General features: G+C 41.5%; 1 protein-coding gene across 3 annotated transcripts; it reads right to left on the reverse strand.

The window, feature by feature from the left end:
• Positions 1 to 3,530: 3,530 nt before the first annotated feature.
• On the reverse strand, positions 3,531 to 23,554 carry NFYB (nuclear transcription factor Y subunit beta). 3 transcript variants are annotated; one of them, XM_019544768.1, is made up of 8 exons: positions 23,136 to 23,341; positions 21,217 to 21,305; positions 14,283 to 14,376; positions 12,947 to 13,077; positions 10,219 to 10,416; positions 8,108 to 8,189; positions 5,428 to 5,507; positions 3,531 to 5,216 (listed from the first exon to the last, which is right to left on the reverse strand). In XM_019544768.1, exons 2-8 carry the CDS (start codon positions 21,262 to 21,264, stop codon positions 5,184 to 5,186), a joined length of 666 nt encoding a protein of 221 aa, XP_019400313.1. In that variant the 5' UTR covers positions 21,265 to 21,305; positions 23,136 to 23,341; the 3' UTR covers positions 3,531 to 5,183. The 3 variants fall into 3 exon arrangements, with proteins under 3 accessions (XP_019400313.1, XP_019400314.1, XP_019400315.1); XM_019544769.1 differs by lacking the exons at positions 21,217 to 21,305; positions 23,136 to 23,341 and adding an exon at positions 23,448 to 23,554; XM_019544770.1 differs by lacking the exon at positions 21,217 to 21,305 and having other exon boundaries at positions 23,136 to 23,339.
• Between the last annotated feature and the right edge of the window lie 1,453 nt (positions 23,555 to 25,007).

Consider the following 25,007-nt stretch of genomic DNA (forward strand, 5'->3'; position numbering starts at 1 on the left):
GATTAAATCAAGGCCAAAGCACAACTGAAGTTGGAGCTAGCTCAGGATATGAAGGGTAACAAGAAACGTTTCTACCAGCATGTTAGTAACAAGAAGGTCAGAGAAAGTGTGGGTCCCTTACTAAAAGGGGGGAAGCAACCTAGTGACAGATGAGGAAGAAAAGACTGAAATACTCTATGCCTTTTTTTTACCTTTGTCTTCACAGACAAGATCAGCAACCAGACTACTGCACTGGGCAGCAGTCTGGGGAGAAAGTGACCAGCCCTCCACAGTGAAACAAGTTGGGGAGTATTTAGAAAAGGTTGACATGTACAGGTCCAAAGGACTGGATGTCATGTGCATGAGGCTGCTGAGGGAGTTGGCTGGTGTGATTGCAGAGCTGCTGGCCATTCTTTGAAAACTTGTGGTAATCAGGGGAAGTCCAGGCTGATTGGAAAAGGGCAAATATAGTGCCCGTCTTGAAGAAAGAAAAGGAGGAGGATCCAAGGAAATACAGACTAGTCAGCCTCACTTCAGTCTCTGGACAAGACATGGAGCAGGTTTTCAAGGAACCTATTTCTAAGTAGTTGGAGGAGAAGAAAGTTATCAGGAACAGTCCACATGGATTCACTGAGGGCAAGGCATGCCTGACCAACCCAATTGCCTTCTACAATGAGATGACTGGCTCTGTGGATATGGGGAAAGCAGTGGACGTGATATACCCTGATTTTAGCATGGTTGTTGATATTGTCTTCCACAGCATTCTTGCAAGCAAGCTAAGGAAGTATGGGTTGGATGAATAGACTGTAACAGAAAGAAAGCTGGCTGGATTGTCAGGCTCATTGGGTAGGGATCAATGGCTCAATGTCTAATTGGCAGCTGGTATTAAGTGGAGTGTCCCAGGGGTTGATCTTGGGACCAGTTTTGTTAAATATCTTCATTAACGATCTGGAAGATGGGATGGAGTGCACCCTCAGCAAGTTTCTGGATCCCAACAAGCTGTGTGGAGGAATAGATATGCTGGAGAGTAGGGCTAGGATTCAGTGATCTAGACAAATTGGAGGATTGGCCCACAAGAAATCTCATGAGGCTCACCAAGGATAAGTACAGAGTCCTGCACTTAAGACAGAAGAAGCTTACACACTGCCATAGGTTTGGGACCAACTGGCAAAGCAGCAACTCTGACAAAAAGAACCTGAGGGTTACAGTAGACAATAAGCTGGATACGAGTTGACAGCGTGCTCTTGTTGTCAAGAAGGCAAACAGCATACTCAGCTCCATCAGTAGGAGCGTTCCTAGCCGATTGAGGGAAGTAATTATTCTCCTCTATCCTGCACTAACGAAGCCACATCTGGACTACTGTGTTGAGTTTTTGGGCCCCTCACTACAGAAAGGATGTGGACCAATTGGAAAGTCCAGCACAAGGTGACACGAATGGCTAGGAGGGTGGGCTCATGACTTCTAAGGAGAGGCCAAGGGAGCTGGGTTTATTTAGGCTGCAGAAGAGAAGACTGAGGGGGCAGTTCATCACAGCCTTCAAGCACCTGAAAAGGGCGGGGTGGAGGGGGTTGAAAGAGGATGGAGCTAGGCTGTTTTTAGTGGTGATAAATCACAGAAGCAGCAGTGGTCTCAAGTTGCAGCAAGGGAAGTTTAGATTAGATATTAGGAAAAACTGTCTCACTAGGAGGGTGGTGAAACACTGGACTGGTTTACCTAGAAAGGCGATGGAATCTCCATCCCTGAAGGCTTTTAAGGCCCAGCTCAACAAAGCCCTGGCTGGATTGATCTAGTTGAGATGGTCCTGCTTTGAGCAGGAGTTTGGACAAGATGCCCTCTAGAGGTCTCTACCAATCCTAATTTTCTAGGATTCTACAATCTTGCAGCCTTAAATAAGGCTGCATGCCAACTATAAGTTTTCTTGACAGCTGCAAGTCCCTTCCCCACAAAAACCTCTCACTATTTTAAGTCATCATTTCATGTTGAGAACTCTCATGTAAACCACCTACATTGCTCCTCCCTAGTAGAGATACGGGGGGGAAAAAGTGGTAAGCGTGGGAGGGAAAAGGCATTAATAAAGTTGCCATTTGCCTTTTTGCATGGTTAAAAAGTTAACCTATTGTTCTACCCACAACAGTTTGCCTAACATTGTATGTTCATGCTACTTGCATTATGCCTGCCGCTACCTTATGCTTACTGTAATTTTTTAGGACAAGGGCCAACTACTATTCCATTTGTGCAACAGTGATTTCTCATAGAGCAGTAACTTTCTCAGGAAAAACTGAATCTTTACATCTGAACCTTATCAACAAACTTTTGTTCTTGTTGGGCAATGGAGTTACACATGGCATCCAAGTGTCCAGACTGGTGTGCAAGCAGCTTACATGTAATGGGTCAGTAGGATCTTATAACATGCTCATTCATGCTACAGCTCCTTTCTGTCTTCACACTAGACCAAATAAGTGGAATCAGAGGCATGGGTGTAAATGCAAAATAAAATGTTGAGATGTGTGCACTCAACTTTTGACACCTAGATAAGCAATCAATTTGTGATATGCCAACTGATCTTTGCTCTCTCAGAAGTTCTTTGTTGTAACCTGTAAGGAAAATGGGAGTTGAAGGCCATTTATAGATGCAGCAAAATTTTAGGCATCCTTATTGAACAGTTCTGGTCTTTTATTTAGCCCTTTTGTATGCAAGAAGATTGAAAAGACCATGTAAAGCAGAGACTGTAATGAACAATTCTATTAGTTCAGTCAATTAACATTTTAGGCTTTCAGTTACCATACATCAAATGGTTATCCAGGCTTCATGAGGAGAACTCTAACACACAGATGCTATTTTGAATTATAATTTGTTGCAACTATTAACATTAGTAGCTAGCTGAGTGTCTCTGGAGATGTAGTGTTATAATAGTTCAGAAGACAGTGCGAAGAACTGAAATAGTAGCTTCTTAGAAGCAGGTGGCATACAGCATCATAGATGACTGGTTTGATGATGGTTTTTATATTGTTTTAAAGGAAGGAAGGTTAGAAAAGAATGAACAAACATGTTAGTACCACTTGGGTAGATTTTTGTCCCTAGTTACTTTATTTCCCCAAGGTAAGGTCCTATATATTTTGCTTTTACCAGAATTGTGATGGAGAACCTATGTTCTCATTAAGAAAACCCTCACTTTTGAGAAATGGTCCTGGAGTCAGTGTGTAGTGATGCACCATTTTCTTCTCAAGTTTTGAATGTGTATGACCTGCCCTATTAATGACAACAAGACCGGTAACTCAAATCTAAAGTAAATACTGTCCATTTTAGCTGATCATAGACTCAACCAGCTGATGCCATAGGTCCCAGGCCCCCTTCTAAGTTCCTAGTGCCCAAACTTAATTCAGTTTTTACTTAACTTCTGTACTATAGTTCTTCCAATAAGCACAACTACATATATCCCAGTTGATATGCGCAAAAAACATCTAAAATAACAAGTTAAAAATAAATAAAAACCGCAAAAAACAGGGCTTCTCTAATGGGTGTGTTGTTCAGTTTTGGGTTTTTTTTTTTAAATTCCATTTAAAAATGCGGAGCTGTTTTTGGTGAGAGACAACCTGTAGTTGTTGCTTTAAAATAAAGCTCCAGCTTACCACAGAATACACTGGGTCTTGGCCAGAGGCTTCCCTTAGCATGTTGTTAACCTGCGTTTAAACTGACATTATTTTAGTGTCCAAAGAAAATGTATAAATAAATGGCTGACTACTTCCATACACGAACTGGGATATCAAGGGTGGACAGAGGGGTTTGTTGCTGTTTCATCTTAAGCTAAAGTGTGCAAGTATTTAGCTTATTAAGCTACCACATGTTTAGACAAGAGCCACTAGGTGTACATGGCAGGAAGTCCATTCAAAACAACAGCACAAATATCAATGTTCCCAAAGTCCAGTCTGAGTAATACTGATTCAACCAAAATGTCACTCCAGCACTAAAATGCCAGAGAATCCAATCCAAAGATTACCAACCCAATTATTTAAAACACAGCAGCAGTACTAAGAATGGCTCACTAAATATACAGAATTACATTATCTACGTACAGTTTATTGCAAAAAAACCAAAACCCCAAAACAACAAAAAGACCAACAAAAAAAAACAGGAAGAGAGCAAACTGAAAGTCTGAGTCATTCATTCAGAAATATCACCGATTCAAGCTTCATTCACTCTCCCGTGCACACAGACACCTGTCCACAAAATGTTTAACGTTTCTGAGGGTTCTCACAGTCTTTCAGGAAACCTTACAACATTTCAGTTAAAAAAAGTCATTTAAAATGAGGTCATTTAGCACAGGACTATAAAATCCCCCTACTACAGTTGAGGAAGCAGTTAAATTCTAGGATTTGGCTTCTAAAAACTGTACATAAAAAGAAAGCAGTAGCACTACGACTACTTTTAATATAACTTCTTCACATCTGAAAAAGGTCTTAATATGATAAAGAAGATTAATGAATGCTTGTAGTAATTTCAAAATAAAGACTTATCAGGCATACATAAACAGTGTTTAATTAAAATAAACACCGTTTATGGGCACTGATCTCTGAAGTTAACAGATCTAACAATTATTTTTTTTCCTGTATTAACTTTTAATTCTAAGCTTACATTAAAAAACAAATTGTAGCAATTAAGTTGTTAGAATTTCATGAGTCTTTTAAAACTTCAATAAATATGCTAACATCAAAAAAAGTCAGTTAAGTTGTCATGCAAGACAAGTTACATAACCAAGACCAACTCAACTTTTATAATAAAGGCAACTTGTATTCAGAATGAACTTTACCCTTGTATTTTATTCAAAGGGTAAGCATGAATTAACCCAGCTGTTTACTTGAATTACAAAAGTAACATGATTCAATATGAAAATAAGAAACTGTCTACAAATCTCTGACAGTAATAAATTGCAATATACAATGCATACAGGAGTTATACAGAGCAACAAACTCTTGTACAAAACAAAAATACTTTAATACCTTTAAAATCCAATTTTTAAAATCATTCATGAAAAAAGATTTGAGTCAGAATTCACACCTCAATTAGTCAAGCCTCAGGTAGCTACATTACAGCTAATTAATATACAAAGAGATAAATCTCTGTTCACCAGTCATTTTAAACTCATGTCTCTTTAGAATTGTACGGCTTTTCTGTCTCATGATCTCAGATCCAACGTTGCCTTCACATCATGAGAACTGAATTTGTTGAACACCAGAGATCTAGAGAGAAAGAGGAAAGTAAGTTTATTTTCAAGTCACCCTCTGCTGAAGCTTTTTCACATTTAGCAAGCTTACGCTGTTGTAGCAAAAATCATGAGCCACCAAAAAGGCTACATACAAAATCATTCTCAGCTCTTTCAGAATAGGGCTGCTGAAATAGGGCTTTGAATTTTAGCAAGAAAATGAAAGAGTGGATGAGACAATACAGTACCTGTTGATAAGATGTTGTATAAACCATAACATTTTGCTGCTGGCCATCTGTAGTTATTAAACCTGCTGGCAACTGGTTAGCTAAAAGAAAGAGCATTTTAGTTAAGAAGTTAGGCAAGAACTGCAGGACACACAGAACCTCATTTAAAGACTATAAGACCATTAAACAACTGAACGTTTTCTTGTGGCTTATGGTTGAAAGGAACTATAGAACTGTCTCCCCCTCCATGTCAACTTCATGATGTGTTACCAAGTTGCATCTGCTTACAACTACTAAGAAAAACAAGTTTACTCCTATTATCACTGCAAACCAAACTGCAAAGTCTATACTGCTGCATGAAAGAACGTCCCCCCTCCGCAGTTTTACTTTTAGAATTGAAATGGAATTTGGGGCAGAGACATTGGAATGTGAAAAGGATATGGGTTTTTAATGCAGAATACAGAGCAGGAGGAAAGGTGGTGGAAGTGGTGATGCAGGCCTGGATGAAATTATGCAGGGTCCTGAAGGGCATACCAAAAGGACTCTGGACTTAAAAACAGTGGTTGAGAAAAAGCTACTGAAGTGAATTAAAAAATAAAATAAAATAAAATAAAATAAAATGTTGCACACCACTAATTTGACTAACCAAAACCCATTACAGAAATCAAGAAGGGAAAAAAAGTCATTTCTTTAAAAAAAATAAAAATAAAATGGTGAAGCCAAACAGCTTAAAATATGAGAAAAGAAACTAGGCATTTGCTAGGTTTAAAAAGAAAAGCAGGCTTTCACTGAACTAAGTTTTGCCCAGAGTAAAGTTGCATGCAGCAGAGACATTAAGTCTAGATGTACCCTCGGGAGAGATGTTCTGTGCATATCTCCACTGCCAGCTAAGTACAATTAAGGAGAATTATCTTCCAGCCACATTTCCTGACTCTGCCAAAAATTCTAGCCAAAATTTCCTGCATCCAGGTAAGTCTGGAAGTTTTTAAACCAAATTGGTTTTCTTTTTTTTTTTTTTTCTTTTTTTTTAATCTTTTTCTTTTTTTTAAACATAAGCCATTAAAATCACATATTCAGAGCAAAAGTTCTTGATGTACTACAAACTAAGAAGTTTGGCAAAGGAGAGCTAGAACGCACACAAGAACTGCCTGATTTCCAGATATTAGACTCAAAAATTAAATAGGGATGCATAACTGGAGTGTCTTGTGAAAACTGTATCATTACTTATAATAAATGTGCACAATTGGCTGTCCTGGGCTTCTCGGAAGCATGGAGATTTCCTGTTAGTACCATCTCTGTGTCTGTATGTATGACACACCCACATGATTGATTCTCCTCCCCCCCTTTTCTTAAAACAGCAAGTGCTTAGAAAATTAAAACAGAATTAAAATCAGAAAAGTTGGATCAAAATAACCTGGGACATGCAAACATTACAACTCTGCAATGTCTATTTAGTCACAGTTTGCATGTGTATTTTATCCCTGTTTAATTAAACAAACACTAGACAAAGATTCTGAAACTCAACTCAGTTGAGCTTGCTACTGCTGAAGGCTTATTAGCTTTTGCATTTCCTGACTTATATTGTGAACTTCAATATCTTATTAAATGTGGGGATGTTCTCCAATTTTACAAAGTACTTGTAAAAATCCACCATGTTGTTTTTATCTGAAGTCTTATATCCATCAGTTCTGATGGAAATACTTCAGTGCTACAAGAACCTCCACATATTTGATCCATATTTTGCAGGGACAAAGAAGAGCCTGTTAATTTATTTAATAGTTCACCAAGTCACCACCAGTCCTCAAGTCTATAGCTCTTCTCTACAGCATTAATCAACTGATAATTTTCAGTGAAGTATTCCAGGTATTTTTAAATGAGTAACATCACCGATTATGGCAAGAGCAATGTTTTAGCACCTCTCTCTAAAGGTAACATGAGTCACTGGCAGATGAATAGATGTCCTCATTGCTAGTAATATCTAGTATTAATTTTAAGGGCCCTACAAAGTTCAGTTCATACACTATAGCACTGAGGGAAGATAAACCCTAGTGAAGTGTAAGGGGGGAACCCCCCGCAAGAAAAAAACCCAAACAAAACAACTGCGCAAGAGTCTCTCTCTCTCTCATCTACAACTAACTGATTCTACCAATATTCTGTTCTATCACATGAAAAATGAGCACTTTTGAGCTACAAGAGCCAGAGATGAGCCTCTATTTCATTTTTGGTTCAACTAAGGCGCTAAGGTCAGTTTTATTTTTTTTAATTACATATTCAACTTCTTTTGCTCCAGCCTAGGCACTTTTGAACATATGAACTTTTGAATGATCAGGTACTACGAAGAGGAAATAATTTACAACCTTAGTTTCAAGTTATGTTTAGACTCTGCTATGTTCTTTGAGATCTGGAGTAAGTGCTATAACACCTCACGCTAAAACATTCTCTATGTTTCATATTAGTTATGATTAGAATTCACCTCTGATGTCAGCAGATATTTTAAAATTAAAATAGCAACAATCATGAAATGAACTGATACATATAGCTCCTCTCGAGTTCAATGGGCGTATTCAAATACCAACCATCTCAAAAATATGCCAAATCCCAGACAATCTTAAAATCCCCACCTTCTAGTTGACTGAGGTGCAAAGCCTTCTATTACATCTTAGATGCACTTAAAGGTAGGATCACTTTAAATGTTACTTACTAAATGCTTCCTCTGTGAGCTCCTCACCAAGACCATCTGCGGTTGTAACTGTTCCTGCAATCCCTTTTTCTCCTTTCATTGCCTTGAAAGAATTGTGAAGGACATTTGCATTAATATACACTTGTCAGAGACTGCTGAAGAGCCTGGTTCCCTACAGCTGGAAAGTCTGCAACTTCTAAGAGGCCTCTATACAATAACAAGACATTTGACTCTTGACATGCAAAACTTGTGATGGTGAAGTATTCTCAAATGCTAATATACCAAGTATCTGGATACCAAGAGTGATTTTTATCATAGCTGTACTCTTGCACAAGGGATTTGTGAAAACTATGAATACTGCAGATTTGGCACCCAGAATTCACAGCACACTGCAGAATGCAATATTAAAAAAGTCTTGACTGCTAAAGATTTGACAAATCAAAGTGCAATACCACATACACTGGGATAAAGTTCTTGTGATATCAAATTAGCAAAAGACCAGATCTAGCCTTGGGTTGTTCTATCGCCTTGCATGCGGTCGCTTTAAAGCCTGGTTATTTTAACAGCAGTGGGAAGTAACTGTGTGTATTACCAACATCATACACATGGAAGCTGACATTAAAAACAAGATATTGAATTTCTTCCCCAGATATTTTATATAGCCAGAGCCTGAGATCAGCATGCTGAGTTAAGACATCCAGTCAGTCATGTACTGTTTTACCTTCCATGCATTTAGTACTTTCTTGGAGGACCTGACTGAAGCTATGATAAAATGACTATTTCAAATATTTAAGGAAAAAATAATTATCTTGAATCAGTCCCTTTATAGTAACCTGAAGGCAAAACTGACCAGAAATATAAATAACTGAAAGAAAACCAGAACCAGATTTTAAACACCAACTCCATCATCTTATTGGCAGTCTGTAATTCTAAAGGGTGAATAGGGAAGGAGCAGCATGCATCATGTACAAATTTTTCACAGACATACTGCAACAGGCTCAGTGCAGCTTGTGGTATAAGGCAGACTATGGATGGGATAGGCAGCACAGTGGCAGATAGGGCAAGAAAACAGAAACTAGAGCAGCAAATCAGGCAGGGGAATGGGATTAGAGCGGGGGGGCAAAACGCAGCCCACCAGGCAGGATGCAGCCCGCCAGGCCATTCTGTCTGGCCCACAGGGCCCCTAAAAAGTTTAGAAAATTAATATTCATCTGCCCCTGGCTGCCTGTCATGTGGCCCTCTGCCCAAAATAATTGCCCGCCCCAGTATAGAATATAAGGTGCATTATATAGAGATAAGTCTGAGGAGAGGAGCAAGCAGCTTACTGGAAGAAAATCCAAGTGAATTGTTTGGACAGAAAGTATTCCTGGGCCACAATCATAAAGCAAGTGTTGCAACCTCTAGCACTTTAGAGGGGTGACTGGGTCAGGGAAATAATGCACGTTTATGGAACTCCAGCCCTACAGCAGAACAAGGCAAAAAGGCTACTTTGCACAAACCTTAGGCATTTTCTGCTAGAACAGGGAGGAAATGCTACACATGCAAGAAACTTGTAGTAGCTATTTTTTCTTCAGGAGGGACTCAATCTGTCTCGAGTTACCTTCTAAAGCAGGAAATGCAGGTCTCAATGCCACTATTCTCATTTGGAAAGTACTCAATGATTAAGATACAGAGATGCAAGCTAAAAACTGATTAAAACCATGTGGTGGGCAAGTCATCATGTTACATAAGAAACATGCTTAAGAGACACCTCTTGCCTCTGCAGAAAGACAGCTGGCCAGGTCCACAGCTGGTGTAAGTCAGTATGGTTCCATTGACTACACAGAGAAGCAGGCTAGGTACATGTAACAGAACCACACAGACCAATTGTTGCTTATCCACTCCAACTTTTCTAGCTTAAGTCACTTGGACATTTTAGCTGGTTCAGAAAAGCAAGTTCACCAATACTCTTAGTTAGATTTTGTAAGAAATATTTCTTTCCCTACATCATGTTGTTCTTTTCTGGTATATATATCTTGGGTACAGCAAAAGCTAACCTTTTTTTTTTTTATTTTATAGTAACAATGAAAGTAATGTAAATGCTAGATATACTAAGTTAGTTTTGATCCTATGGAAAAAGATAGGTAACTAACCTCTCTGAACTTTTGGAGATACAGCTTTAAAGGTTCAACATAACTGTCAAATCCCAATGTAGACATGGCAAAGAGAATATCCTCTCCATTGATCGTCTTTCGTTTCTCTTGATGACACCTCTCACTTGCTTCAGATGTTATAAAGCTGATGAATTCACTTACACATTCCTGTACACACTCCTTTGCATCTTTAGCAATCTGGTAGGACAAACCATTAGTAAAAGTTAAATCAAACTTCAGTTAAGTTTCACCTTTTCAATAAATTGCACATTAAAGTTCTACTTTATTAAGCCAGTTTTCAGTGCTGAGATTTCATTTGCACCAGTACAGAGGTACTAGGCAGTCACAACTCTCCTTGGCAGTGAATGCTGGGTGTGTTCAAAAAAATCCCACCCAACAAAGAAACAAACCACATACAACTGCATGAGATTCTCCTTCCCTCATCTATACAACTAATTTTAATTCTACCAAAACTCTGTTTTACTGTGTGATAAAAGGTTTTTACTTTATCTGGAGGTTCCTGTTACACTACACTAAAATATACCTATGCAAAATATGACACAACCCCAGCTTCAGTGCCAGAAGAATGAACTAGAAGACAGAGAGATCTCTATAAAATAATTATCCACAGGGAATATGCATGTGGAAACAAACACATTTGTATGTGCAGGACAGCCACTGGATGTCACCAGTGCTCCATCAAAAATGCAGATGCAATAACATTTTAATTGAAGTAAAATTATTGCATTACTAATTCTCAAGTTTTAGGTTGCTGTTTGGGGACCTGTCTATAAGTTGTTTGCTTATTCTAAGCCACTCTGGACTTTTTGGATAGGGCAGAATGTAAATCTAATAAATAAATTCAAGCAGTCCACCAGGATTCTATTATATTCAAAATAATTAAATATACAAGCCATTAGATACACACACTGAGACTAGCTGAGCTTGCACACTTCTCTCTTCTCTGAAAATATGCCATGATACCTACGAGATACTTAAACAGACAAGTGTTTGTACATCTCATGGTACTATACCCTTTCATAATGGAGGGTAAGAGGAATTAAATTGCAATCAACATAATGAATGCGATAGGCAGCACTTTATGAAGTCCTGTTCATGAAGATACGTCTCATTTCTGTTCTCCTTCAAATTTCTTAGTCTACCACTGAACCAGCATCTCACGCTATCTAGGTCCAAGTTTCTGCAGCTCAAGCAGATTAAAGCACTAGCTATTAATTTGATATTAAACTTGCAGAGCAGCAAGCTTCTCTAGTATTTTGTCATTGTTCTTGTAGTTGTTGTTTTGTACTGGGGAAGAGGGGTTCTCTTTCAACTATTCTGTTAAAAATTCTCTAAACAAGTATTTAAATAAAATCTTTCTGGAAAGAATCCAATAGGTGGATTAGATTAAAAGTTTTCCCTGGTTAAAAATAAAAAAGTTACATAACTAAAATGGAATGGTGGGCAGGAAAAAGAGTCTGCATCCAAGTAGTTAGGCAAGTAAACAAGCAGGTGTCCACTGAAGGATTGAAATTATTTATTTAATTTTTGCTCATGTGTAAGATTCCAGCTGGAACATGAAGTACTTTTCTATCTCAAAGTGATATCCTCTACTCAGAGCTCCACTTTCTCCTTTAGTAGCTCCTAAGAACTTGTTCAAGCATTTCAAATGCTTAGGATTTTCAGGAGTACTCAGCACCGAGAAGGTTCTTCCATTGCACAAAAATATTTTGAGACAGCTAAGCACCCAGGGTGCCAAGTTCTTTGAAAAACCTCGCTTTGGCAGAGGGTGCTGAACACCATCTAAAGACCAAGAACAAAACTGGTATAGTGATGCAGGACAGATGGGCTTAACATCCAAAGCTTCTGAAAGCAACCTTGGTTGCTACTGGTTTGCCCAGCCCAAATGTTCGGAAGCAAGACATTACTTCAAAGTCTTGCTACTAGTTAAATACATATTGTACAGAAATTAATACTGTACAAAATTAAAAAGAGTGATAGTGATAAGACAGCAGCAGTAAACAATAATCTAAGTACTATGCATTATTTAGATACGACTGATACAGAAGCAGGCATGCCACACAAGGTGAGATTAAGATAAGCAGCTAGAGAGCTCTAACAGTTATCCAGGTCTCATGCCTAAGAACTGGATAAAAAGCCCGAGGACAATCTCTCAAGATTTCTCATACCTACTCCTCCTAATTTCTGGCTTGATTTAAGCCACAAGACAACAGTTTCTTATCGTATTTTGGCATCCGACTCTTGCAAATATAGAAATTCAACAATGAAAAACTAATTTTCCTTTCACCCCAGACCTCAGAGATAACTAAAGAGTTGGTTCTTATTTTATTCCAACTCCAATTTAAAAACAAACAACAAACAAACAAACAGTTTATTTACAGATTTAATCACTGTTGGTATTTGATTATAACCACATTTGACTCACCAGGACAATTTTTTGAGAACGTGCAGAAAAAGGATGTTCTAAATGACTAACTGATAATTTAAGTATCAAAGATGCATCACTTATGAAAGCGATAACACACTTTTGGAAATTTGGCAGAAGTTGTAGACAAAGACCAAACAGAGATTCTATTTAAATAACTTCCACCTCTAAGTTAAACAGCAGATAGAAAGAGGGGCATTATACTGAAACTCCTGTGAGTCCCACAGAAGAACAAAACTAATGCGAATACATTCAGATTTGGATTTAGTTATCGGTATTTACCTTTCCTGTCTGAGGTATGGCATTTTTCATTATCCTTGCCACATTTGCAATTGGAAGATATATATCTTGTTCTCTAAAACTCTCTTTTGAGCCATTTGTGTCTTCATGATCATTCATGCTATCCTCTGTGTCTGGCAAAATAAGAAAGAGTTAGCATTAAGTATATCTGTCATACCTTTGAGCATCTTACTTGCATATCATTACTCTAATGTAGGGGTGCTGAACCCCTGCCCTATGGACCTGTGTCATCCAGCTTGCTGGGTCCCCATGGACCTGAAGACATAGTAAGGGGAGCAGTGGCAGCATTCATTGCCACTCCTCTGCTACCAAATTTCTGGACCTGTCAGGAGCCCAATGGCCTGGCTATTGTGGCACTGCACACTAGATCAGGTGTGTAGTGCCAAGGCAGCATGGAGCCCAATCCCTGGATGCAGGGCCAGGCCAAGGTGGCACTGGGCCCAATCCAGACATACAGGGCCAAGGTGGCCAATCTGGATGCGTGGGGCCTGATCTAGGAATGTGGGGCCCAACTCTGCACACGTCCCAACAAGGGATCCAGCCCAGAGACCAGTCCCACACCACTGTCTGGCCTGCAAGGCCAGTTTTGAACACCACTGTCCTACCTCTCTAATTTATTTCCATTGAGACTACACTTCTATTCTAAGCCTCTGGCAAACATACTAGCTGCGAACAAGTCTGCCACAAAAGCGTTTCCTTCATTCTCATGAATGTGGAATTCCACCTCCACCAAAAGCAAAAGATTACTGTACTTGTCTTGGACAGATGACTAGAAATAATCAATCGCATTTAATATCTAGAAATAAGATTTCCAATTTTCAAGTGAGTGCATTTGCTTGCATCCCTGGAAGGTCCAGAATGTTATCAAAATTTTTAAGCACAAACAAAACTGAGAGACCTATAAAGCTGTTGTGCATCATACCTCCTAATGGATATTTTTCACATATTAAATGTACATAAATGCATCCACTAGTGTTTTTCTAGATATCAATGTTTGTTGAAGAGATGAAAACTTAGAATTATATATTCCATTAAATTTAGTAAGGCACAAGCAACACCTACACACATTAGGTCTGGGTTACCTCTTTCCTAGAGCACCAGGATTCTTTCATAGGAGCCTGGACTACAACATGGAAAGTGACAAACCCATTTCCAAATTGAACAGAACTACTGTACGCAGCGAGTTGTTATGCATACAGATCTTTAGCTTCATAAAAGATGGGAAATTAATGGAAGAGCTAGACAAGTAATGGAAAGAGAAACTTAATACTATTATGCTGAGATAATCAGCTTCCTCTTTAACAAGCAAGTTTCTTACCATCATGAGGCTGTATTACATAGTGACTGCCACCAATGTACTCTCCTGCAATTCCTAACTGAGAAGCATCTGTTGTAGAACTATCACCATCCATCTATAATAAAAAGAAGCAAACTTTTAAATGATCAACTTCATTATACCAAATACTACCTCTTAGCTGTAGGGATCTAAATTCAGCCCCGATACAAACAAGCTCCTTGCTATAAAGAATGTCTCTCATGCTTTCATTAGGGTTAGATTTGATTTGAGTTGCTTTGGCTTCAATAACTCCTTCAGATTTAATATTCTAAGAGGAACCTTTATTACAATACAGTGTTTGTCATACATGAAAAAATAAGTACCCATTTATCATTTAAAGGGATACTTCAATGCATTCTATGAAAATGACAGCCAATACTGGTACTACTTCCTCCTGGTTCCCAGTGATGAAACAGCAAGCAAGACTGAAACAGCTAGGGGTTTTTTTTCCATCAAAAGCAAAACATAGGTAGTCGCAGGTTAAACTACAAGAGTATGCTAAAAAGCTAAGTTCTTATACAAGAGATAAATTTACCTCAATATAGTTCTTTTATATTTAAGGGTAAGCACCATAATAAAATTGTCCACTTCCCAGAACTCCATTTCAGTTGTTTTTAATCATTATCTTAAACTGGGGCTGAAACTTTCTATGCTTAACCTCTGCTTCAAGTCAATTCTCTTTTTGGAAAGCTTTCAGCAAAACCTGAACAGCCATTTTTGATAATGGGAACAGCAAATATGCAGTCTCATCAAGGTCACTTAAAATAATTTCTAAAACCTCATTAGTTTGAATGAAACTCAAGAATATGGTTCAGCAATCCACATATTTTTTCCGACTCCCAAATATGAGAACGATAACGTTTCCTACCTTCAGAATTTACAATAATATTGTCTGTGCAGAAATTATGCATTATTTGTTTAATCTTAAGCATTTTCCAGCAGCAAGCAACTGCCGATGCATGTTTGGATTTGTACTTTAGGAGTGAATAAGAACAAAATACAAAAACTTACCTGACCCTAAGGACAGTCTACACCAGACTTAACCACTGCCCATCTTCAGCAATACTCGCAGGTAACTTGTACGATTGCATCAGGATAATACTTTAGCCCTACCTATACTACTGTCAAGAGTTCAAACCATGATTGGTACAGTTATTATTGTAATGTAGGGACTAATGTAGTGCTGGCTATTATTGGGACATCAGTAACAAGTACATCCAGCACAGAGGAGCCTAGCAGAAATTAACAGGCAGTTCAAAAGCAATACGTGGCCATATCTTGCCAATTCCACCCATTAAGGTAGACCTGTCATAAGCAGCCTAACCTCTGCCCCTTCGCCCAGCTCGCACATCCCTCCACACCTTGGACAGACTCAGCAGCTTGCTGCTTCAGGAACCCCTGCATTTGGGTAGTAGCTGATCCTGTCCCTAGCTCTCTCAGACAGTCCCACTTAAAACCCTGTATCTAACACCCTTCTTTGTCTACAGTGGGAATATGTCTGAGAGACTGTGGGACACTATGACCAGTTTCTCAGACTTCCCAATCTCACAGATGCATTAAATATTCCCTCAGAGTTCTACCTCGCTGTAGGGATCCAGTTACTTGATTAACCTCTTCAAGGACAATGTGGAAGACAAACAAGCAGCACAGGCTTGTTAAAGAACTCTCATTACTAGAGTCACTTCACTTCTAAAAGCACTTGAGTTAAGAGTTTTGAAAGACTACAAAAAGGGGCTCTGAACACATTCCCTCCACCCCTGCTCAGTCCTGGGTTATTCCACCTCCTTAAGCTGAGCAACCTTTCCCACCATTGCTCTCCTTGACCTGATCTTCGCACATGGCACTAGCCTGGTCACAAAGTGTTCACTCTCAAATGCTATCCAACTCCTTCGGCAATGTGTCCAGGCTACAGAACTACAACTCTTTCTTCCTGCTTTTGTGTAGAAAGTTGATCATTCTGCTGGATGGTTGATAAATGAAAGGAGTTGATTGCTCTACCTCCCTGTGTAAGCCATTCACTTAGGTGTTAATCCCGATATAAAATGGATGCTCTTCTCCACAGTAGAGGTTACACTAAAACATGAAGATCACACTCAAAAAGACAAAGATTACAATGCAAGGTACAGCCTCTAAAGAGAATCTATGTGCCAAATTAAAACTGATTCACAATTCTGTACAGAATTACCCATTAGTATCTGCACTGACATTCTTCCTAAATTTTTCCATTTTTGCTACTGTCTGTACCACTTCACATGTGATCAGCAAGAGCAGTACTGTACAGAAGTCTCCAGCCAACTATCAGCACTTTAGGCACTGCCTTTCCTAACCTGGTTTGCAGATTGGTTATCCAATACAGTGGTTCTCAACCTTTTGCAGCTTACGTCCAGTCAACCATTTTGTCAAAACCCATGTCCCACCATGATAAAAACAAAACCCTATAAAACTGCGCTGTTTGAGATCTGTTGATTCATCTACTTGAAGTGCAAACAACTGTTTTTTTCAATTGGGCAATTAGTTGAAGTCCCACCTACGTGACCTTTGTCCTGCTGATTGAGAAACACTGATCTAATACAATGGGTAACATGCAAGAGCTCACTGGAGGCCCTGAAGACCTCCCATAGACTATACTACTGGGAGAACTGAACTTCCGGAAGCAGTGTTGAAAAATTTTAGGAAGAAAGTCTACTTGTATACAAGATGCAAAAAAAAGTGCTTAGCTCTTTTGTAAGAATAAGAAATGTAATGGCTTTGGGGTGAAGATAAACCGATTTCCACTTACTTCTTAAATCAAATCTGGACACAGCTGTACAGAGAAGAGCTACTACAGTGTTAACATTAACATTCTGGTGATGTTTCTTCAGGTTTTGTGCATGGTAATATACCCCACTCAGACAGGGGTATTGCTGGCAGAGGTGTCTCAGAGTGGATAAGCTTCCAGAATAATAAGAGATACTGCAGCTTTAAGTTTGGAACATAAAAAAAAGAAATCAGATGACTGTTTACAGCAGCCTGCCATTTGGGCTGGGATCACCACTGATTATTGAAAACTGAAATCTCAGTTTGGCATGAGGCCCGTGTTCCACGCAACAACCTGATTTAAGAAAAAAGGCTGCAGCGTGAAGACAATGCACTGCTAAATGACAACAAAACAATTAAAAAAAAGCCTCCACTTTTATTGAAATTATTCTAAACATATTCCAAAATGCAGCGCAGCATAGAATACTGCCTGCTGGGAGGCGTTTGTAAGTCACAGAGCATTTATGGGGGAGAAGGGCAGCAACTCCTACATTCACCTAGGTGTCAATGCCCCTATACAAAATAGATGCACATATTTGGTAGCAAGGAAGTATTTCCCAGCACTAGGAACAAGTGATATTCCAAATCAAATTAGTTCTTAAAACAGTGGTTCTCAATCTTTAAAAACTGAGGCTCCCCTCAACAGATTCAAGGCACCCTTCACGAGACTTGAGGCACCGCTGGGAAAATGCCTTCTCTTAATTTCCACTCTTTAACGACAGAAAAATAGAACAATTCTTCTACTGCAAAGAATTCAGAAAGACTACAAGAAGTCAGAATGTTTTTAACATTAGGGGTTCCTATTGGGAAGCCTCTGGGTTTCTCTTGTGAATATGTCTGCATACCTAACAGTGATAATACTGCATGGCACCCCTGACAGGATCTCAAGGGACCCCACGGTGCCATGGCATCCTGACTGAGAATCACTGACCTAGAACTAGAGCTAAAAGGTCCTAGAAATGAAGTCTCATTTTCAAAAGTGACTGAGGTTCCAGGAAGGGAAGTGTCCTTGAACCAGGCTTCGAAAAGGAAGTAGTCAATATATATCTGGCTTCAGATTTATGTTTAATCATACACTTATACGGTATTAGAAAAGGGGAGGGGGTAATAGTTTCTCTATTTTCAAGGCTACAGAATCATCTCATACATGGAGTTAAAGCAGACTGCATTAGAATTGTACATTGCACATATAAGCATTGAAAATACAATTATTACCTGCTCAGTAAATTTCTACATCCAATTTAAAAAAAAAAAAAAAAAAATACTGAGAGGGGGTGGGGGGCAGGAAGGGAGAGAAAAAGAGACAGACTGGTTTAGAAATAAGCAAACTAGAAGTCAAAATTATGGTTTTGGGTGGCCAACATTTGTTCTGTTCTTTTCAGATCTTGTCAATAATTTGGAAGAAATGAAGCAGAACACAGGGATGTGTGTTGCAAGTAGCACAGAGGACAGAAAGGTAACACAAAGGAAATGAGAGATTAGATATACAGGGAAGAAACAGTGATACTGCAGGATACATGTAAATCAAAACACCTGGAGAAAATGGCTGAGATTACTGTGAGGGAGGCATACAGAATTAATGGTCAATAAGACACAGTAATAGTGGGCAACACATTAATATAGATAGGAACCTACCCTCTCTATAATGCCCAACTAGACTGCCTCTTAAATACCATGTTCAGTTCAGAACACCTTGATGTCACAAAGATCAAATAGAATATAGGATGTATTTGTGGCTTGGGTGGCTTGACAGTTAGAAGCAAAGAAGTCTATGAGTTTAAAGGCTGAAGGCAGGAAATAAATTTAACATAGTACAAGGACTTAAATAAGAAAACTGAAATGTCTGCTCTTAAACCAAAAATCTTCTTAGCAGTGTCTTGCAAAATTGGAACATAGCTTCCCAAGGGAGACAGCAGAAGATCTGCTACTCGAGACATTTAAAACAAAACCACACAATATCTAAGACATGCAGTGTAGGGAATGATCTTACCATTCTAGGAAACAGATGAGATTAATAAATTTCATTTGAACTTTCTGTATTGTCCTCACTCACTGCATTCAATTTTAATTTAATCAAAATTTCCCTTCCGTTTATTCACCAAATTATGGAGAACCTTGATAAGAGATTAGCAAGGAATAGGAATTTTTTTTTGGTAAACACATTCACAGAAGTTTAGTGTTGGAAGGGACGTTCAATGTGGTCTTCCCAAGTCTGAAGCTTCTCTCATTTCTTTGATGCTCCATGTTTTCCTAACAGCTGCACTGGCATTTGTAAAAGTGAAATGACATTAACAAGGTTGGACAGTTTCACTATTGCTAATTAACATTTGGACTGTAAAATTCTCTGTATGTAGACTCATCCATACTATACATTAAGAATTTACTCAACAGCCCCTTATTGTGTCAGGTAACTAACTGTACACCAATTTGGTTATGGTTGGGGGAGGGGGAGGCAGGCAGGAAAGGGAGGGCAGCCAGGAGAAGCTGCCTGTAATTTCTTATTTTTATTTCTAGAGGAGGGAAGCAGCAACACAAGTTTGAAAGAAGCTGAACACGTTCAGATAATCCTCGAAAAAATCTATGCACTTCACTGCTTTTGCAGAGACTGAAACAGAAGTGCTGAACAACCACATGAACAGCTCTCTCTAGCTCTCTGCCCTGCCTATCCAAGCAGTACAGGTACTAGAATTACTACCCCAAACATTTTTATATTAAAATTTAAAACAGTCCTCGTTTCAGTGCTAAATGAAGGATATGTAATATGGCCATGACAATTAGCTTTTCCCTATAAATTCATTAAAATGTATAAGTATGGGCAAACCATTCATCACCTCTTATTATGATTTTTTAAAGTATTTTATACACTTATCAGAAATAGTTTACTCAGCCCAAGCAACAAGGCAAGTAGAGTTTAAGAAAGGTAGTTCAGGATTGTTTTGTTTTCCAAGACATTCTAACATGCCGATTTATTCAGCTTAATTCCAACAATGTGGCTAGCTTACACACCTTGCTGAAAAGTTGGTTATTTAGTAGTTAATTTAAAACTGTTTTCCACAAAACACACCCTGATGCTCACCCCAAGAAACAGGAATGTCATAAATATCACAGGAAAAAAAAAAAAAAGGGCCTGACTGAGATCACTGTTTAAGTTCCTGTACTGATTAAATGCATCCTTAAGAGAGGGAACTCATACCAAAAAGTTAATTATTAGACTACTGAATAAAAACATTAGCTTGGCAAGCTTCTCTCCTTTCAAATCCTGCTGAAACTGTTATTTAAATTGGCTCAATTAGTCAGTTCAAGCTTTCAACAGTCTATTCCATATTTTTCATCCTATATTATCTTCTTTTCCTATTCTACTGCATGCATCAGTTTTCCTTATTTGTGATCGCACAGATCACCAGTGGGAGATGAAGCTGCCACGCCAACAATGTCTGGTAACTACAGCAGCTGGTGAAGAGTAAGGCCAAGATATTTGTTTTGTTCTCTTTTTGTGTAGTCTTGCAGCAAAAAAAAAAAAAAGTCAGCAGCCAAAACAGCATACCCAGCTGCTCACTGCAGACAATTGGCCAGATCAGCCTGGGAGCTAATGATTAGCTGAATCCACCTTGAGATTCCCTGAGCATTTCCTTGGATTTAAAATGTTTGGGTTAACAGAACATATAAAAGGGACACTATTATACAGCCAAGTTTAGTGTGGATAGCACTTAAAAAGCATTCATACAGTTCAGGAATGCCATTCTAACAGTCATTCATATGCAGTTCGTTCCTACAGAAATAGTAACTAGAACCATATTGCGGACAGTGCCCAAAGCTGCTACTCACTCCTCTTTGGCTTTTGTAGCTGCTTTGCTTGTAAGAAAATGCTTCAAGCTACAAAGATATTTTTTAAAGGCTGAACAATGTGCCTCCAAATAACATTTAAGTGTTTTTCCAGTCAGCAAGACAGAGGTCCTTAAGTGTAAATTAAAGACGTTCAAGGATGATGGTCAGATTTAATGTCTGATATTCAACATGTACTCTAATTACAGGTGACAAAATATATCAACATTCCACCCCACCCGGAAAACAAATACTACCCCTCCACCTTTGCAGCAGTCTAAATGCAACTATAACCAACCTTATACGTAGGGGAAAAGGCTTGCTTGGTTTCTTGAGGCCTGATCATTCAGAAGGCCGTTTTCTTTGCAGTCTCACACTTTGAGGGGCCTACAAGACGTACAAGCTTAAAAAAAAAAAATCAGAGCGAGCCATAGTGTTCTCAGCCAGTCTACCCTGTACTTTTTCAGCATTAATAACTTGGGTTTTGTTTCAAGATGGTGACCCATCTTAGCATGTAAGAGAATACCAAAGGCAGCAAGACCCCTTCAGAGTCAATTTTCAAGAACGAAATCTGCCTTACAACCAAGGTTGCCATTAGTGTCACTGGTTTACCTCACGGTCACGTCACATGTTAGTGGTTTAATTCAGCGATTTGAAAGCTTGGAAGGCACCACGTGCTTGTTCCAGTTAAAACACACTGGAGCAGACTCAATTTAATCTAACTGGAACGCTCCAGCGTGCTGCAGGCTCTCATGTATTCAGCATCCATGTTTCAAAACAGGGGCCAGGGTGCTTTAACTAAAGCTTGTTGAACAACACCCCTCCCAGCTCCAGCATATGTATAGGTGGCCCCGAGAGCCTAGGGCTAAATACAAATACCCACCCTGATTAATCCATAAAAAATAGAAAACTGGAAGGCACCTCTGAAGGTCATCTAGTCCAACCCTCTGCTCAAACCAGGACCATGCCCAACTAGATCATCCCAGACAAGGCTTTGTCTAGCCAAGGTCTTAAAAACCTCCGAGGACGGAGATTCCCCCACCTCTCTGGGTAACCCGTTCCAGTGCAGGACTACCCTTTACTAAAGAAAAAGCTTTTCCTAAAATCCAACCTAAACTTCCCTTGCTGCAACTGGAGACCGTTGCTCCTTGTTCTGTTATCTGCCATCAATGAGAACAGTTTAGCTCTGTCACCTTTGTAACCAACTGCCTGAAAGGTAAAGGCTGCTCTTAAATTCCCCTCAGTCTTTTCTTCTTCAGACGGAACAAGCCCAGCGCCCTCAGCCTCTCCTCATTAAGTCCTGTCCCCCAGCCCGCTAACCACTTGTGTTGCCCCCTGCTGGACTCTCTCCAAAATGTCCATATCTTTTCAGTAGTGGGGGGGCCCCCAAACTGGACGCGGTACTGCAGATATGGCATCACCAGTGCTGAAACTGCTTAGGGAGGAGCAGCACCCAAATTGGCATGGGGCAATGGGTTACACCTGAATCTTAAACAGCCATCACATCATCATTTCATAGTTGTTGAGGGCTGGAAGGGGTCTTACAGATCATTGGGTCCAGCCGCCCTGCACCCAGCAGGAAAGACCACTGGGGTGAGCTAGCTGGGACAGTTTGGAGGTGAAGCACCCACACGGAGACTTCTCCAGTACTGCACAGGGGACAACAGGGGCAGAGCCCTCCAGCTGGATTCAAAGCTTTTGTGGCCTACAAGCTGGCAGATTTGGCTCCCATGGCTCTGGAAAGGCCCAGAAGGGGAATCATAGAAAGCGGGTGGGGGGAAGCGACCTCAGGAGACCACATCTTGTCCAACTGCTCAAAGCAGGACCAGCCCCAACCACATCACCCCAGCCAAGGCTTTCTCCAGCCAGATCTTAAAACTGTTCAAGGAGGGAGATCCCACCACTTCTCTGGGAAGCCCCTTCCAGCCAGGGGGTGTTTGAATCCCCAAGCCTTGACTATGTGCTCCCACGGAGGGAGCCTCCTGTCCGGCCTTCGCTACATTTTAAGGCGCGCTTCCTGGCCCACCCATGCCCAAAGGGTGCGCTGCAGGCTGGGCACAGCGCGGCTCCCCCCTCGCCTTCACCGTGTCCCCTCCGCCCCCGCGCTCCGGGCGGGGGCAGCCGGGGGTCGGTCACCCCGCGCCCGCCACCCCCGCCCCCGCTCGGCGTTGTGCCAACGGGACCCTTCTGCAGAGCCCTTGATCTCCCCGCACACACCTGCCCGCCTGCGGGCGGCCGCGCTCCCTCCCCCGCGACTCACGGGCCCGGCGGGGAGGGGGCCCCCCACCCCCGGCCACAACATGGAGCCGGAGCGGGAGGCCGAGGCGGGGAGGGGAGAGGAGGCCCCGGTCCCGGTCCCCTCCCGCCGCCCCGGCCGCACAAAGCGCCGGGCCGGGCCGAGCCCGGGCGGGGCTCCGCACTTCCTGGTGGCCGCGGCGGCAGCGCCGGGGCCCGGGGAGGGAGACGGACATTTCATTCGAGCCTGCAGTGGAACCGGTTCGCAATCATTGGCCGGAGCCAGGCACAAACCTCCAGTGCGGCCCTGGTTGGCTCCCTCCGCAAGCCGGCTGTTTGGTTGGACAGAAAATGGCTGCGAAGGAACCAGTCCCAGCGCGGAGCCCCGCTTCCCGCAGCCGGCCTGCCCTCCCTCCGCGCCGCCTCCTGCCGGCAGCGGCTCTTCCCGCCGCGCCGCCTCCCGCCTTATACCCCGCAACAGCCGCCCCGGGGCTGCTCGGAGCCTCCCTCGCCCTGTGCGCGGGCACCTGGGCACTGCCGCCCCGCTGGGCCGCGCCGAGGCTGCCAAGGGCAGGTTGTTGCGGTCCTAGAGCACCGCTTCCCCCCCTCCCCCCCCGGATTTGTGGCAGGACCATTTGTAAACATCGATGGCCAGGGCCCCTCACCCCCCCAACCTAGTACCCCTCACTCCTGCCCCCCGCCCAACCTAGTACGGCTCGCTCTTGCCCCAGCGCGTGACCCACATGTACACAGGAGGACCCCAGACCAGCCTCAAGAGGAAAAAAACCCACAGGCTGCCACATTTTTCTCCTTTAAAGGCTTTTTAAAACTTGTTGATCTATTTTTTAAGTTTGTTTGTGACCCTTTCATATACTCACTTTTGGGTCGCGACCTATGGGTTGAGAAATGCTGTCCCAGAGTCCTAGTCCTAGTCTTAGAGAAGCGGGGCTGGAAGGGACCTCCATGGGTCACATGAGCATCTGGTGCCTGCAGAGTAGAGGAGGGGGGGCACATGCCCCCCAGCAGCCAGTCAGTGACTAAGGGGTGAGGGTCCCCATGCAGCTGATCTTGCCAACTGGGGGGTGGTCACCCACAGCCAATCTTGCCAACCGGGAAGCACGAGCAGGGCACCCATTCCCTGCTTCTCCTAGCATCCCCCCCCCCGCCCATCACCTAAGCAGAGAGCACTGGCTGTCAGGGGGTGCACATGCACCCCTAAGCGTTGCCACTGATAGGTCATCTAGTCTCATCCCATGCCTGAGGCAGGAGCATCCCTCTCCGAACCACAGAAAACATAGAAAAATGAGGGTTGGGAGGGACCTCAGAAGGTCATCTAGTCTAACCCCTGCCTCAATGCAGGACCAGCCCCAGTTAGATCATCCCAGCAAACCCTTTGTCTAGCCGGGTCTTAATAACCCTCAGGGATGGAGAGTCTACCACCTCTCTAGATAACCTGTTCTGGAGTTTTACCACCCTCCTAGCGATCTAAACTCAACCTAGCCCTGACGCAATATAGACCTCAAACCCTCACCTGCCACGGGTAAAGCAGGAGAGCTGAGGCAGCCAATGTCCTCCTTCTATAAAATGTTGTCAATATAAGCTCAAGAGGTCCCAGGTAAAGGGCTATGTCCCCTGGTACAGAGGAGAGCACAAACCCTCACAGTCCATACCAACGTGACTATGCCGTGACTCTGTTTAGGGGCAGGATGGCCCTATATAAGGCTGCCAGCCTGGGCTGAGGAGACACTAGCCTCCTTCTGTAATAATTTGTGTCCCCCCACCCCACACACCTCAACCAAAATGAGAGGAGTTGGGAAAGATCTGTTTCTTTTTTTCTGGAGGGGGAGCTGTACA

This window comes from Crocodylus porosus, unplaced genomic scaffold (genome assembly GCF_001723895.1).
Source record: "Crocodylus porosus isolate Cpor-Errol unplaced genomic scaffold, CroPor_comp1, whole genome shotgun sequence".
Lineage (NCBI taxonomy): Eukaryota > Metazoa > Chordata > Crocodylia > Crocodylidae > Crocodylus > Crocodylus porosus.